A 14930-nucleotide genomic window follows, 5' to 3' on the forward strand; every position below is an offset into this window, starting at 1 on the left:
GGAAACTAGTTTTTGAAAAGTTTAACCAATTTATGAAGAAAAATCAAAAAACAACTTTTACGAGCTTTTATAGAAAAAACAGATTTTTTTATTTATGTAGAAAATATTAAATTTTTAATTAATAATAATTAATAACTAATATTTTATAAAGATAATATTTTCATACAATTTTACATAAAATATCATTCTAACAATATTGGAAAATAATTTATCTGTTTTTCATATCTGTAAAACAAATTAAGATATTTATATATAATACTAATTCATTTTTAAAAAATAAGTTCTTAATTTTTATAAATAAAATTAATGAATAATTGCAATAATTATTAGACACATTAAATAATAACTAAAATTATAAAACATAATATGTTTCATAAAAACAATATATTATATTAATATTAAAAAATAACCATTCAAGGTTTTGAAAATAAAATAATTTATATAAAAAATTGGTAATTATTTTCAAAATTTTAAGTTTTTTATAATTTACAGATATTATTAGTATAATATTAAAAACATTTAAGATGTTAGTATATTTTTAAATATTTTAACTAACATTGTTAATGTATTTTTAATTTAACATTTTAATCCTTCGTTGCTATTTTTTATTATATTTGTTGGATTAAGCTTGGATTAGCTTGAGATACAAGCTACCTAATCCTAGTGTGTTTTGGTTTTAGGGATTAGGAAATATGAGTTGTGTTATTCCTAATGAGTTTAGGATAAATAAAGAGCTAATAAGGAGATGCAAAGTGTGTTGTATAACTTAAGAGTTTGTGAGTTGAGAGCTTTAGTTTTTGAGATAGTTTTCTAAAGTATTGAGAGTTTGAGTTTGAGTTTGAGTTAATAAGAAAGAGTTTCTTAATCATGAGTTCTTTGATTTCGTGTTCGATCTTTTGATTCTACATTGTGGTATCAGAGCCTTAAGGAGATCATGAGTGATATAATTCCAACGACTGGAAAACAAGAGAAGGCGGTGGTCCTTCCACAATACAATGTCTGATGTTTAGTTCAACCAACTACACTGTGTAGGCAATGCGGATGAAGATTACTCTAAAGATACACGAAGCTTGGGAAGCTGTAGAAACAGAGATGAAAGATACCAAGAAGAATAACCTAGCGTTAGGTTTACTCTTCCAATCGATACCAGAGAGCCTCATTCTTCAAGTAGGCGAACTTGATGGAGCTAAACAGGTGTGGGACGCCATAAAAACCAGACATGTCGGAGCAGAACGTGTAAAGGAGGCCAGGTTACAAACACTAATGTCCGAGATTGAGCACCTGAAGATGAAAGAAGCAGAGAGTATAGATGATTTCGGTGGAAAACTCTCGGAGTTAGCTTCAAGATCAGCAGCTCTCGGGGTGGTTATTGAGGAGTCAAAGATTTTTAAGAATTTCCTTATGAGCCTACCTGTGAAGAAGTATATACACATCGTTGCGTCTCTTGAGCAGATGCTCGATCTAAAGACAACGAGCTTTGAAGATATAATGGGACGACTAAAAGCATACAAAGAACGCATTGCCCAAGGAGAAGAAAAAGAGGAGGACCATACAAAGTTAATGTATACAAATTCTGAAGCTCAAGGAAATCAATCTAATTGTTATCAGCCAGAGCAATCAAACCGTCGAGATAAAGAAGATAGCTATCGTGAGTACAATACAGAATCTTACAGAGGAAGAGGTTGGGGAGGACGATCTTATTACAGAGGAAGAGGACAAGGTCGCTACGGTGGAAGAGATTATAACGGAGGAAGAGAATACAACGGAGGAAGAGATTATAATACAGGAAGAGACGCTTCACGCATAACCTGCTACCGTTGCGACAAGATAGGACACTTTGCAGCTATGTGTCCTGACCGACTTCTGAAACTCCAAGAGACTCAAGAAAGCGATAACACCGAGACACAAGAGGCTGACGAACTTATGATGCATGAAGTAGTCTACTTGAACGAGAAGAACGTGATACCTGGAAAGTACGAAACAAATGCAAGAGAAGAGAACGTATGGTACCTTGATAACGGTGCTTCTAATCACATGACTGGAGACAGAAGATATTTTTCAAGCATCGACAACACCATTACAGGGAAACTGCGGTTTGGAGACGAATCGCATTGATATAAAAGGGAAAGGCACAATATCTTTCATAGACATGAATGGAGACTCGAGGAAGATGACTGATGTGTATTTTATCCCTGATCTAAGGAGCAACATCATAAGCTTAGGTCAGGCAACAGAGGCTGGATGTGACATAAGGATGAAAGGAGAAGAATTAACCATGCGAGATAAGCATGGAAAGTTACTGGTTAAAGCCAGTAGATCGAGACACAGATTGTACAAGGCTCATATGGGGATAAAACCAGCGACTTGTTTCAATGCAAAAGTGGAAGATGAGTCAAGAAGATGGCATTTCAGACTCGGTCATATAAACTTTGAGAATTTGAAGAACATGGTGAAAAAGTAATTAGTACTGGGTATCCCAACCATAAATATCGAGACAGAGGTGTGCAGTTCTTGCCTACTCGGCAAGCAAGCAAGGAAGACGTTCCCGAAAGCTACTGCATATCGAGCAAGTAAAACGTTGGAACTACTACACGGTGACTTATGCGGACCTATATGTCCAAGTACTCCTACGGGAAAGAGATATATTTTTGTGGTCATTAATGATCACACAAGATATATGTGGAGCATGTTATTGACAGAGAAAAGTGAAGCTTTCTCTAAGTTTAAAAAATTGAGGAACACAGTAGAGCAAGAGACAGGGAAGAAGATATAAACGTTCCGTACGGACAGAGGAGGAGAGTTTGTGTCCAAGGAGTTCAATGACTACTGTGAACTCAATGGAATAAGATGACATCTTACGGCTCCGTATACACCTCAGCAGAACGGAGTCATTGAGCGAAGAAATCGAACTATGATGGAGATGACGAGGAGCATTATGAAGCATATGCACATGCAGAATTACATGTGGGAGAGGCATCTCAACATTCTACATACTTACTAAGCAGAGTAGCAACGCGAGTACTAAAAGAGAAGACACCGTATGAAGCATATCGATTGAAAAAGCCAAGGTGGATAATATAAAAGTGTTTGGGTGCATAGCTTATGCAAAGATAGAAGTAAAAATACTAAAGAAACTTGATGACAGAACAAAGATGTTGGTTCACTTGGGAACAGAACGGGCTCAAAAGCCTATCGCTTGTTTGATCCTCATACGCGAAGGATTATGGTGAATTGGGATGTCGTTTTTGATGAATCAAAGGGGTGGAATTGGAACGCAGACGAGATGAATTCCTCCAACGAATTTGTGGTCACTTTAGGAGAATTCAGAAATCATGGTATCTCCACCGAATCAGAGCAACTTCGGATCAAGCAAGCAACCGATGCAAATAATACACAATCTGCAGAAGTTGATGATAATGATGTTGACGGTGACAAGGTAGAGATCATCGAGCCAGAGACACAAAGCCTAAGAAGATCTGAGAGGATACACGTGAAGCCTAAGTATATCGATGATTACATACTGATAGCAGAAGAACTCGGAGAAGAGATATTGTTATATCTGAACAATGAGCCGAAGAATTTCAGTGAAGCAAAGAAATCTAAAGAGTGGACAAGGGCGTGCGTGGATGAAATAGATTCTATCGAGAAGAATGAAACTTGGATTCTTGTTGATCTTCCATATGGAGCAAAGGCGATAGGTTTGAAGTGGGTATTCAAAATCAAGCGCAATGCGGATGGTAGTATCAACAAATACAAGTCAAGATTGGTGGCCAAAGGTTATGTACAATGCCATGGAATCGACTATGATGAAGTGTTCGCCCCAGTAGCAAGGATCAAGACGATAAGGCTTCTTCTGAATCTTGCGGAAACATATGGTTGGGCAGTTCACCATCTAGACGTGAAAACTGCTTTCTTGCATGGAGAACTCAAAGAAACAGTATATGTCACACAACCAGAAGGTTTTGAGAATAAGGGAGAGGAGAATAAAGTTTATAAACTCAAGAAAGCGTTGTATGGACTAAAGCAGGCGCTGAGGGCCTGGAATAACAAGTTAAATCGGATCCTATGTTCCATCGACGTGTGACACGGGTTGCATTTATCCATCCTTTCTTCTTCTAAAATCCGAGAGCCGTATCGCTTCAGACTCAACGTGATCCATGTCATATGCTGGTTTACCTCGATACCAAGGTAATATGTAAGCCTTCCCAAGTCACTCATGTCAAACTTACTTGCCATGTTTTCTTTAAACTCCTGAATCATCCTTGTATCTGTTCCAGTCACGAACAGATCATTTACGTATACGGCGACCACAAGAAGATCGCCATTGATATGCTTGCGGTAGACGGAAGGCTCTTTTGAACACTTTATAAACTTCATCTCGCATAGGATCCGATTTAACTTGTTATTCTAGGCCCTCGGCGCCTGTTTTAGTCCATACAACGCTGTGATACGGCTCTCGGATTTTAGAAGAAGAAAGGATGGATAAATGCAACCCCGTGTTACACGCCGATGGAACAGGGATTGAAGCTATCCAAAGAAGAGAATGAGAAAGAAATAGATGCGACAAGGTACAGGAAGAATATTGGGTGCTTACGGTATCTGCTCTATACGAGACCAGATTTATCTTATGTTGTGGGAGTCTTAAGCCGATATATGCAGAGTCCTAGAGAGTCGCATGGAGCTGCCATGAAACAAGTCTTGCGTTATCTACAGGGAGTCTCACGTATGGTCTGTTGTTTGAGAGATCAAACGCGAAGGTACCAAAGCTTATCGGGTACAGTGATAGTTCTTGTAATGAGGATCCAGATGATGGTAAGAGTACCACTGGTCATATATTCTATCTTGGAGAGAGTCCAATATCCTAGTGTTCGCAGAAACAAGATACGGTTGCTTTGAGTTCATGTGAGGCTGAGTTCATGGCTGGGACCGAGGCCGCGAGACAAGCAATATGGCTTCAAGATGTGTTGAGTGAGATCACAGGGGAGTCAGGCGACAGAGTGATGATACAGATTGACAATCAGTCAGCGATCGCATTGACAAAAAATCCAGTCTTTCACGGGAGGAGTAAACACATACACAAGAGGTATCATTTTATAAGAGAATGCGTAGAAAACGGACAAGTGGAAGTAGAATATGTTTCTGGAGATAAGCAGAAAGCTGATATTCTTACAAAAGCTTTGGGAAAGCTTAGATTTCGAGAAATGCGAGACTACATTGGTGTGATCGATTTGACGACGAGAAACTTCAAGCTTAAAGGAGAGAATGTCGGATCAAGCTTGAATTAGCTTGAGATGCAAGCTACCTAATCCTATTGTGTTTTGGTTTTAGGGATTAGGAAATATGAGTTGTGTTATTCCTAATGAGTTTAGAATAAATAAAGAGCTATATAAGGACATGCAAAGTGTGTTGCATAACTTAAGAGTTTGTGAGCTAAGAGTTTGAGTTTGAGTTAATAAGAAAGAGTTTCTTAATCGTGAGTTCTTTGATTTCGTGTTCGATCTTTTGATTCTACAATATTAAAATTAGTAAATTGGTTATTTTGACAAAACTAAAATTCACAACAAAACTAAAAATTAAAAACCAAAACCAAAAACTGAAAATTTAAAATAAACCTCTGAAAATTCAAAACTAAAATCTAAAAACCAAAAAATTAAGATCTGTTTCAGTCGAAGATGGCTATTATAAATGATTCCTAATATATCGTACTTTTCCAAACCCAGAAATTCTAATGCGACTTCACGTTATTATCTTATTATAGTGACTAGCAATTTTGCATGCCACATATATTACCAAGTCTGAATTTACTGAAGACGCTCGTGTGAGAGATATGTGGATGAGATTCTCTGTATACCGTTTGCAGTATAGGTGAAGCTTAACCACACAAAAGAGAAAGATATGGATAATTAGATTATCCAACGAAAACCTGCCACATCAGCAACAACAGCCAATCAGAGAACAGAATCATATTTCACATTTTCAATCTGAACCAATCAAAAGCATGAGCAAATCCTACTCTCCACCTTATAGCAGCAGTTCCGTCTCTTCCTTCCCTTTCACTTAACATTTCTTGGTCTTGAAGCAGAGTAAAAAAAAAAGCTTGGGCTAAAAAGATGGCGTCTTTGGGTGTGTCGGAAATGCTTGGTACGCCCCTTAACTTCAGGGCAGTGTCAAGACCGTCTGCTCCATTGGCGTCAAGTCCCGCCACGTTCAAGACAGTTGCTCTGTTCTCCAAGAAGAAGCCAGCTCCTCCTCCAAAGGCCAAGACCGTCTCTGCTGCCAACGACGAGCTCGCCAAGTGGTATGGTATGTGTCTTCTGCTTCTCTTATCTTGTTTTTTACTTCCTCTTCTTATTCCATTAATACATCAATCTTTTTGTGAATTGTATTTGCACAGGTCCTGACAGGAGAATTTTCTTGCCGGATGGTCTTTTGGACAGATCAGAAGTTCCAGAGTACTTGAACGGTGAAGTTGCTGGAGAGTAAGAAACACTTCTTCTTCATGTCTCTATATGTATGGCTTACTTTGTCTTTGGTGTTTAAGACTTTATTGGTATGAATTGCAGCTATGGCTATGACCCATTTGGACTTGGCAAGAAACCTGAGAACTTTGCTAAGTAAGCAGATTCTCTGCTCTAATATTGTTTCTTTGGTCTCTATCTTTTAAAATATAAACAATGTCATTAAGACTGGTTCTGTAATGCATGTGTTTGTTCAGATACCAAGCCTTTGAACTGATCCACGCGAGATGGGCTATGTTGGGAGCAGCTGGTTGCATCATCCCTGAAGCCTTAAACAAATATGGCGCTAACTGTGGCCCTGAAGCCGTCTGGTTTAAGGTTTGTTTTGGCTACTTCAATTTACTTAACATTCTATATAGCCAAGGAAGAATATGTGATATGATGGGATCTTATTGGAATATATCGATGCAGACTGGTGCTCTGCTTCTTGATGGAAACACATTGAGCTACTTTGGCAAGAACATCCCAATCAACCTTGTTCTCGCTGTAGTTGCTGAGGTTGTTCTCCTTGGTGGAGCTGAGTACTACCGAATCATCAATGGATTGGTACATTTCTTTAGATTTTTTGCTATTACATATTTTGACGTTCCGCATGTGTGAAAATACTGAAATTTTGAAATGCAAAAAAACTTGGGCAGGACTTCGAAGACAAGCTTCACCCAGGCGGTCCATTTGATCCTTTGGGACTTGCTAAAGACCCTGAACAAGCAGCACTTCTCAAGGTTAAGGAGATCAAGAACGGGAGATTAGCCATGTTTTCCATGTTCGCTTTCTTCATCCAAGCTTATGTTACCGGAGAAGGTCCTGTTGAGAACCTTTCAAAGCATCTAAGTGATCCTTTCGGAAACAATTTGCTTACCGTCATCGCTGGAACTGCTGAGAGAGCTCCCACTCTCTAAGACATTTCTCATTTCAAGCAGCTTCGAAGATGCTTTGTACACTTTGTTTGATGAGAGTCTCTGTTGACATTGTGAAAAAAACTTCCATCTGCATCTTCTTGATATATTCCAATGGTACTTAATTATTGCTTCTAATGGATAACCATCTGATGGTGCATTCGCGTTTTGTCATATACAGATTTCATCATTTGGTTTTATTTTTTATTTGCAGTGATTATATTATATTACAGACAAATTCTATCCTAAACTGTATCATTACTCATGTTTAAAATCTGCATGATACAATTTGTTTAAAAAAAAAAAAGAACCAAGTTTGTGTGGTGTATTAGAAGCATCGCAAGATAAAAGAAAACAACAGTACATACATAGATCGTGATGAGTACAATAAGATAATCAAATCCCCTTGTTATTCTTTTGAACAGTGGATATATTTGGATTTTGTGATAAGCAATTTGCTTCCACCCAACAAAATGAAATAAATAAAACATGTAATCTGGAACATGCATAGTCATTACCATAAGATATATAATCGTCTATTTAGAATAACCCCAGAAATCCATCTCACTGGGCAACGAAAGCTGGTTCGACGTAGAAACTGGCTGAACAACAGCCGACGAATTGTTGTTACCATCCTCAAACCTGATCCCTCTAGAGGAATCTTCATTTCCCACATGACATGTCACAAGCCTATCCATCATTGACCATTCACCTATACCTTGTTGATGGTTATGATTAGCCCCTGTCTCGCACGTGCCGACCTCTAAACCCTGCTCACATGCTTGCTGATATTGTAACCCTTCACTAGCCGCACTCTCACAATCCCTTTGAAGTCCTGAAGAGTAGTCAAATCCAAGGGATGGTGGCTTGTGGAAGATTGGTGGGTACTGATGAAGAGCAAGGTCAGGCTTGTTGAGTTCGAATGTCGTGGCTCCGTGGTTACGTACTAGTTGGTATGGACTGTCTCCGTGCATAAAGCTACGAGCTTGGAGTTTGTTGTTGTTGTTGGACGCATCATGGTTGTATTGGTCGGCAGAGTTAATGCTTGAACCACCGTCATTCACTACCTTGAACAAATTCTTCTTCATGAATACCCTACAAACCACCCATCCATCTTCCTACAATATCAAATCATATATGTAGCAAACGGATTAAATACAATAGAGCATTTTTTTTTGGTAAAATATAATAGAGCAATTTCCTAACCAGCTGATTGTATTTAACAAATCATGACATACAGAGCCGTCTCAAACTATTTTATAGATTTAGAAAAAAAGGTCAAATTACCGCCCGGCTGATATAGTCAAAGTAATAGTCTAAAAACTTTGCAAAAATTTCTCAAATAAAAGACATACACTAGGGTTGCTTTCAGGATCATCAGCATCTTCAAGACGGTACTCATGCATGATCCAATCAGTCTTTTGGCCATGAGGAGCTCTTCCTTTGTAGAACACGAGAGTCTTCCTCATTCCTATTTTCTTGTAAGAGTTCCTTATGCACTTGTCACGTCCCGTCGCTTTCCAGAACCCTGCGTGAGTAGCACGGTTTGTCCTTGATCCCGTCGGATATTTCCTATCCTTGTGGCTAAAGAAATACCATTCGTTCTGCGGCGTTGACCCTATCTTGCATCTCTCTATGTAAAGAAAAAGCATACAAAGTTAGAGAATTTGTTTATAAATAGTGTTCATGTATATAACTACTAATCAAGAAATGGAAGAGCAATCAAGATTTATGAGCCTTAATCTCAGAAAAAATCGACTAACAATTAGTAAAAATTCGAAATGGATGTGATATAGATAACAAGCAATAAACAGTATGAATGTTCTTGAAAGATGGACTAGATGAGTAAATAGTACCTTGTAAATCCCAAGGCTCAAGCTTGTTTAAGTCAACCTCTCTGATAACTTCCATCTCAAACTTCTGGTAAGAGATTTTCTTCTTTAGGTAGTAATGGAGAAGCTCTTCGTCCGTCGGATGAAACCGAAACCCAGGTGGCACGCCTCCGTTGGACGAAGAACCCATCTTGATTACGTTTTCTCTATCAATCAACCAATGAGTCTCTTAAAACATTTAAGCACTGCCTTTCTTTCTAAGCAGCTACAAGTTCTTGATTATATATATACGCAAACACTCACACGTAATTGTCAACGGAGTTAATTAAATGATAATATGAAATGTATATGGTCATGCATGAAGATGATGATGGTGAAGTTGACGGCCGGAGACCACGCCGCCGGAGATGCTCAAAAAGCTATCGTAGAAAGCAAGAATCGCCGGAGATTAATATTACAATTTAATATGATGCCTCTAACGCACCTTGTGTTGCACCGTGTGGTACACTTGCGTAAAATCGACTGCTACATGTGTCTCTACGCCATGTTGACTTATTATCATTAATGAACGATCCCAATAAAAATGTAAATACTAAACTATTAGAAGTGTCATTAACCCCGTTTGATTGCTCCGTAAGCAAGGGTTTGTAAGAGAAACAAACGCCCATATGGATATGGGGATCTTCAACTTGGATTATACAGTCCATGTTTACGTATACATCTAGATATAATTAATATAAATACTAAAGAGGAATATATACACAGAGGTATGAAACTAAAATATATATGAATTTGAATATGCCATGCACTAGGCAATGGCCAGGGTTAGCGCTTTTTCTGCACATGTGCCTACCTATGACCTCCGATTCTTTCTGATTTATTTCGTTTCTCTAACTTTCAAGCTTCCTATCTGTTTTGTTAGGTTGATTCATTGATTCAAGCAAGTAATAAATACGTACACACATATTCATATATATATGTGGGTAAGATATGTTTATATATGAATGAATTGAATGAATACGGGATTTGATATTTGAGATAATCCAATTTACAGCAGCTATATGGAAGAAATTGGAGATCATACTTATCAAACAAAATTCTATAAACTAAAGATTCTAGAGGACAACCCAAACCAGAGAATGAGAGTGTGATAACCCTCATGAAAGGATAAAATGATTGAAATTGACAAAGTGAAAATTTGGAGCCGAACTTTTGGGGATTGAAACATTTTGACTACTGTTAAGTTTTCATCACGTAAAATTTAACATAGTTAGGAGAAAATAGTAGATTGGTCAAGCATCTACTTGGTGGTCCGTCGAATCACGGACGACAAGGATGGATCGAGAAGTTTTGAAGTATAAATTGTCGAAGAATTGATCGTGAATGAACCATGAGTCGAATAAGCTGCTCTACCATGGTTAGACAATGTGTTGGATTGATCAGAAGAATGTTTTAGAAGCATCACATTTTTGGAAACACGACGGTTTAGAAGCTCGATATTTTAGAAGCATGACATTCCACGAAGTTTTCCCAAAAACTTCGTATGAGCGGAATATTATTTCAGAGACATCAGAAATTGGAAGTAGGACGAGAATTAAGTAGGACGGGAAGTAAGCACGATGGAATCGAAGCACGACGGAAAACCCGAAGTTGGACGAAAACCCTAATTTCAGTATTATAGAATTTCTAGGAGAAGCCGGAGGCTCGGAAAATATTTTTCATCAAGGTCAGAATTTCTTTGGAGTTTATTAAAATATTCAGCGCATCAAAACGGGAGCGGAAAAATATTAAGGATTGATCGCGGGTCGAAAATTCACCGGAAGTGTCGAAATCGTGCAAATGAACCGAGAAACTCGAGGTGGCTTGATCTAAGGGATCAGGACGTGGTGGCAGCTACTAGCATGGTATGTGGCAAGGGAAGATCAATGTGTCGCTGTGCATGAAGCCAGAACATGCAGCTTGACACACAGAGGCATGAGATGTCGACGTATCTGCAACCGAAGCATGCTAATCGACACGCAGAGAGCGGTGTGTCGCAACGCATAAACTCCATCCATGCAGAAAGCATCTGGACTTCGTGTGTCTCTCTGCATGTAACTGAGTCGTGCAGGAAGGCATGTGTACGCCCATGTGTCGCTGCGCATGCGACCGGGAGCATGCGGGCAGACACACATGCGCCGGTGTGAATTGTTCTTACTGGTCGGTGGATTCTATTAATACCCCATGCCTCCCTTCAGTTTCATTCATCCTTCTCACACAAAAGTCACTCTAAAATGTGGCTAGAGAGAGAAAGTGAAAGAAAGAAGTCGTTTTGAGAGTATAGTTCTTTCGAAAGACCGATATTTCTCGTGAAGGCGATTTCAGCCCAATCGAAAATTTTCTGCGATTGTTACGCGGAAGCTCTGCCCAAAGCAATGTGCCCAAGACAGTCAGTTTATTTGATGATCAGGTGGAGGTTCTGTACAAAGTTAGTTCAGTTCCATGGGTTCAGATCAGTCGAAGTTCAGAAGTTCGATACTCTACCGGAAAGTCCGAAGGAATCGTACAGAAGCTAAACAAGGTTCTGCTCGAGTTGAATTCAGTCCAGAACAATATCAGGAGAGGTTCTGTCCAACTCATGATCAGTTCAGTCCAGTCTATTCAAGATGTCAAGGTTGGGTTTTGGCCAAGTCCTCTCTGATCAACCAGTTGCTTATCGGCATAGAACACTGTGAGTTGGTTTTGTTTGAATTCCACTTGGGACTTAGGTTAAATCGAGTTGCAAAGAGATTAAAATGATCATGTTATTGCATGATAGAGTCCTTAGTGTTATTTTAATGGAATTGGACTCAGTTTAGCATGGGCTAAACTGAGATGAAATGGAATTAAGACTGAGTTAATAACCTGACTAGGACTAGGGCTAGGATGCATCATGTTTGCTATTCTTGTGTTTTGTTATGATTGTGTGCAGGTTCCTATTATCTTTAAAGATAGTTTCATAGAAAGAGGCTGAACTATCTGGGTAACAGTTTGATTGAGTAGATTGGTTAATAGATTAATTAAATGCTTGCTTGTTTAATTAGTCTTGTTGATTGAGGTTAGTCAGCTCTTGGTAAGGGAGTGACTAACCCGTTTATTTGATTAGTGTTGATATTGTTGTGCAGTTAGTAGATGTTAGTACTAAGGATCCTAGGCCATATAGGTCGGATTACTGGTACTAGTTGTTAGTGTTGTAGGTTTAATGAGTAATGACGACAATATGTGCGTAACCCGTCCATACTAAGCTTGTTTAGGGGTTGATTATTGTTTCCTCGCCCTCATATTCAGTGGGTTCAAGGAAAACCCTTATTCGCTGGATTGGGAAGACTCAGAGAGACAAAGTCTTGGCCTAGGGCTGAGTATTAGACGATGGTGTAATGTGGCAATGACCTGAAGGACTGTGGGCTGTCGCACGGTGACCTGATGGACTGTGGGCCGCGGTCGGTTGAAAGTTCCTTCTTCTGACCTTTGTGGTAAGGCGATAGGATATTGCTGATAGAGAGGATGAACACGAAGTCACCATTTCCCGGGTTAGATTGTTGTGTCGTTTTAGAGTATTGTGTAGAGTTAGTGTAACACCGATATACGGTGTTACGAGTTAGATCGAGTCGTAGTTATTCTTAGTATCTTATTATTGTTGTTGTGATTGATTGATTTGCTTGTAGGTGCTTGTTACTTGAAGTTAGATCATGGCAGGAGGCCAAGTCTAACATAGTAACAGTTTGATTAGATAGTAGTTTGTGATTGTGATTGTTGATTAGCGATTGGTTGTTGACTTGTTTTTATGCAGGGCCCCGTTACTCGAAGTTAGACAATGGCAGGAGGCCAGGTCTAACTAAGTAACAGTTTGTTTATTTAATGTTTGATTTGATTGATTGCTTAGCTTTAGCTTTGATTACTTGGTAGGATTAGATTGATTGTTGTTTTGGGTTGTCTGGGTTAGTGAGTAGGTTGTGGGTAGAGGCCGTGAGTTCACTGAGTGACATTAGGTTGCTCACCCAACTCTCGTTTTCGTTTTTGCAGGTAGCTTAGTTTGTTTATCGGTTAGCTTGGAGCTGGACGTTAGGACTACCAGAGTAGATTTTCATGCCTTTTCTAAACGGTATTTTGGATTTGGTTTTAGTTGACTCGATTGGAATTAGGCCAGGGCGCCAATGTTGAATGATGTATTTCAATGTATGAATATTTCTTGAAGCATAAAATAATTGTTTTATATGCGCATCATGAGTACTCCGATAATTGACTTGTCCGGTCTAACACAATGTTAGGTCGTGGTATGGGTTAAAAAGCCTTAGACCTCGATCTAACGGAAACCGTTAACTCTTGATACGGGTTGCAAAGCCTTATGCCTTGAGTTAGCAGGACGAGTTAGTGGATGAACTGGTCTAAGTTACAGAGTAAAATTTGTGACTGACCAGATCGTTCCTGACCCGTCACATAGCGCTTCCGGACCATGGTGTTGGGTTGGACGGTCAGTCATGTTCCTTTTTGATTGTTGGCTAGCCGGTTGGCCTTTCATCTCCAATCCTTGGTGTTGGTTGGTTCGTCGGTCATGTTCTTGTTTGATTGTTAGCTGGTGGGTTGACATATGTCTAGGACGGTTCGGGGGTGTGATAACCCGTCCTTCGGAGTAAAATGGTCGAGATCGACAAACTCGGAGGAGGAATGTTGAGTTTTGATCATTTCAAACCTAACATGGTTCAGAGAAAATAGAAGATTGGTCGAGCATCAACTCGGTGGTTCGACCTATGTCTAGGACGGTTTGAGGGTGTTACAGTGGTGGTATCAGAGCATGGTTACGTCCATGCTTCCGGAACTCATGAATTAATCGGTTTTCAAATATTTTATCGAGTCAAATGAGTCACAAAAGGCATTAGGGAAACCGGTCACGTCCAGCGATAAAATTTATTGTTTTAGGAATTAGGATTAGGTAGTGGAGTTTAGAATTGCTAGGTTGCTTTGCTAGTTTTGCGGTTAGGTGGTTAGTTTTTGTTGGGTTAGTTGTTGACTAACTTGCGTGTGAGTGTTCTTTTAGTTGCAGCTAGTAAGTGTGTTCGTTGATCGGCACTTTAATGGTGGAAACCTTAAAGTGAAAGGAGTTCAAGGCCAAAAACCCAAAGCCGAAGAAATAGAGTGAAGATGGTTCAGAGGACTGGACAGTGGTATGGACTGGACATATTGGAAGAAGCGAGACTTCGTTGGGAAAATACTTCAGCAGTATCTGGGTATCAGGAGCAAGAATGATCTATCTGGAGGAAAGGATAGTATCATGGGAAATCAGTGCTATGGCAGAGGCAAAGCAAGATGACGCAGTGATCATTCCATTGAAGAGAGACAGAGACGAGTATGGAGACAAAAGAAACCGAAAGAGATATTCCAAGGACGAACCGATAAAGAAGCACATCAAGTGATCGAGACCGCGAAATGAAGTGATCCAAGGAGAGATAGTCATCAAGGGAGAGCATGTCGTGAAGCTGAGCAGTTACACACTTAAGAATTCGAGGACGGATTCTATTAAGGGGGGAGAATGTGATAACCCGTCCTTCGGGGTAAAATGGTCGAGATCGACAAACTCGGAGGAGGAATGTTGAGTTTTGATCATTTCAAACTTAACATGGTTCAGAGAAAATAGAAGTTGGTCGAGCATCAACTCGGTGGTTCGACCT

The 14930-nt window shown here is 39.3% G+C and overlaps 3 protein-coding genes across 3 annotated transcripts; 2 read left to right on the forward strand and 1 right to left on the reverse strand.

Annotated features, from left to right (window-relative positions):
• Positions 1-1035: 1035 nt before the first annotated feature.
• Positions 1036-2115, forward strand: LOC108824870 (uncharacterized). The gene has a single exon (XM_018598243.1). The coding sequence runs from the start codon at positions 1036-1038 to the stop codon at positions 2113-2115; it is 1080 nt and encodes a 359-aa protein (XP_018453745.1).
• Positions 2116-6035: 3920 nt separating this feature from the next.
• Positions 6036-7552, forward strand: LOC108827854 (chlorophyll a-b binding protein CP26, chloroplastic). The gene is made up of 6 exons (XM_018601354.2): positions 6036-6303; positions 6395-6479; positions 6564-6614; positions 6716-6836; positions 6930-7064; positions 7157-7552. Exons 1-6 carry the CDS (start codon positions 6111-6113, stop codon positions 7415-7417), a joined length of 846 nt encoding a protein of 281 aa, XP_018456856.1. The 5' UTR covers positions 6036-6110; the 3' UTR covers positions 7418-7552.
• On the reverse strand, positions 7459-9499 carry LOC108827849 (protein BEARSKIN2-like). Its single transcript, XM_018601348.2, has 3 exons — positions 9271-9499; positions 8770-9047; positions 7459-8532 (listed from the first exon to the last, which is right to left on the reverse strand). The coding sequence occupies exons 1-3, from the start codon at positions 9434-9436 to the stop codon at positions 7951-7953; spliced, it is 1026 nt and encodes a 341-aa protein (XP_018456850.1). The 5' UTR covers positions 9437-9499; the 3' UTR covers positions 7459-7950.
• Between the last annotated feature and the right edge of the window lie 5431 nt (positions 9500-14930).

Source organism: Raphanus sativus, chromosome 9 (assembly GCF_000801105.2).
Source record: "Raphanus sativus cultivar WK10039 chromosome 9, ASM80110v3, whole genome shotgun sequence".
NCBI lineage: Eukaryota > Viridiplantae > Streptophyta > Magnoliopsida > Brassicales > Brassicaceae > Raphanus > Raphanus sativus.

Coding starts and splice junctions, on each gene's coding strand:
- LOC108824870 (XM_018598243.1), top strand. CDS start 1,036: ATGCGGATGAAGATTACTCTAAAGATACACGAAGCTTGGGAAGCTGTA.
- LOC108827854 (XM_018601354.2), top strand. CDS start 6,111: ATGGCGTCTTTGGGTGTGTCGGAAATGCTTGGTACGCCCCTTAACTTC. Junction 6,480..6,563: donor AACGGTGAAGTTGCTGGAGA/GTAAGAAACACT, acceptor TATGAATTGCAG/CTATGGCTATGACCCATTTG. Junction 7,065..7,156: donor ACCGAATCATCAATGGATTG/GTACATTTCTTT, acceptor AAACTTGGGCAG/GACTTCGAAGACAAGCTTCA.
- LOC108827849 (XM_018601348.2), bottom strand. CDS start 9,436: ATGGGTTCTTCGTCCAACGGAGGCGTGCCACCTGGGTTTCGGTTTCAT. Junction 9,048..9,270: donor TGAGCCTTGGGATTTACAAG/GTACTATTTACT, acceptor TTCTTTACATAG/AGAGATGCAAGATAGGGTCA. Junction 8,533..8,769: donor ATCCTGAAAGCAACCCTAGT/GTATGTCTTTTA, acceptor TTGATATTGTAG/GAAGATGGATGGGTGGTTTG.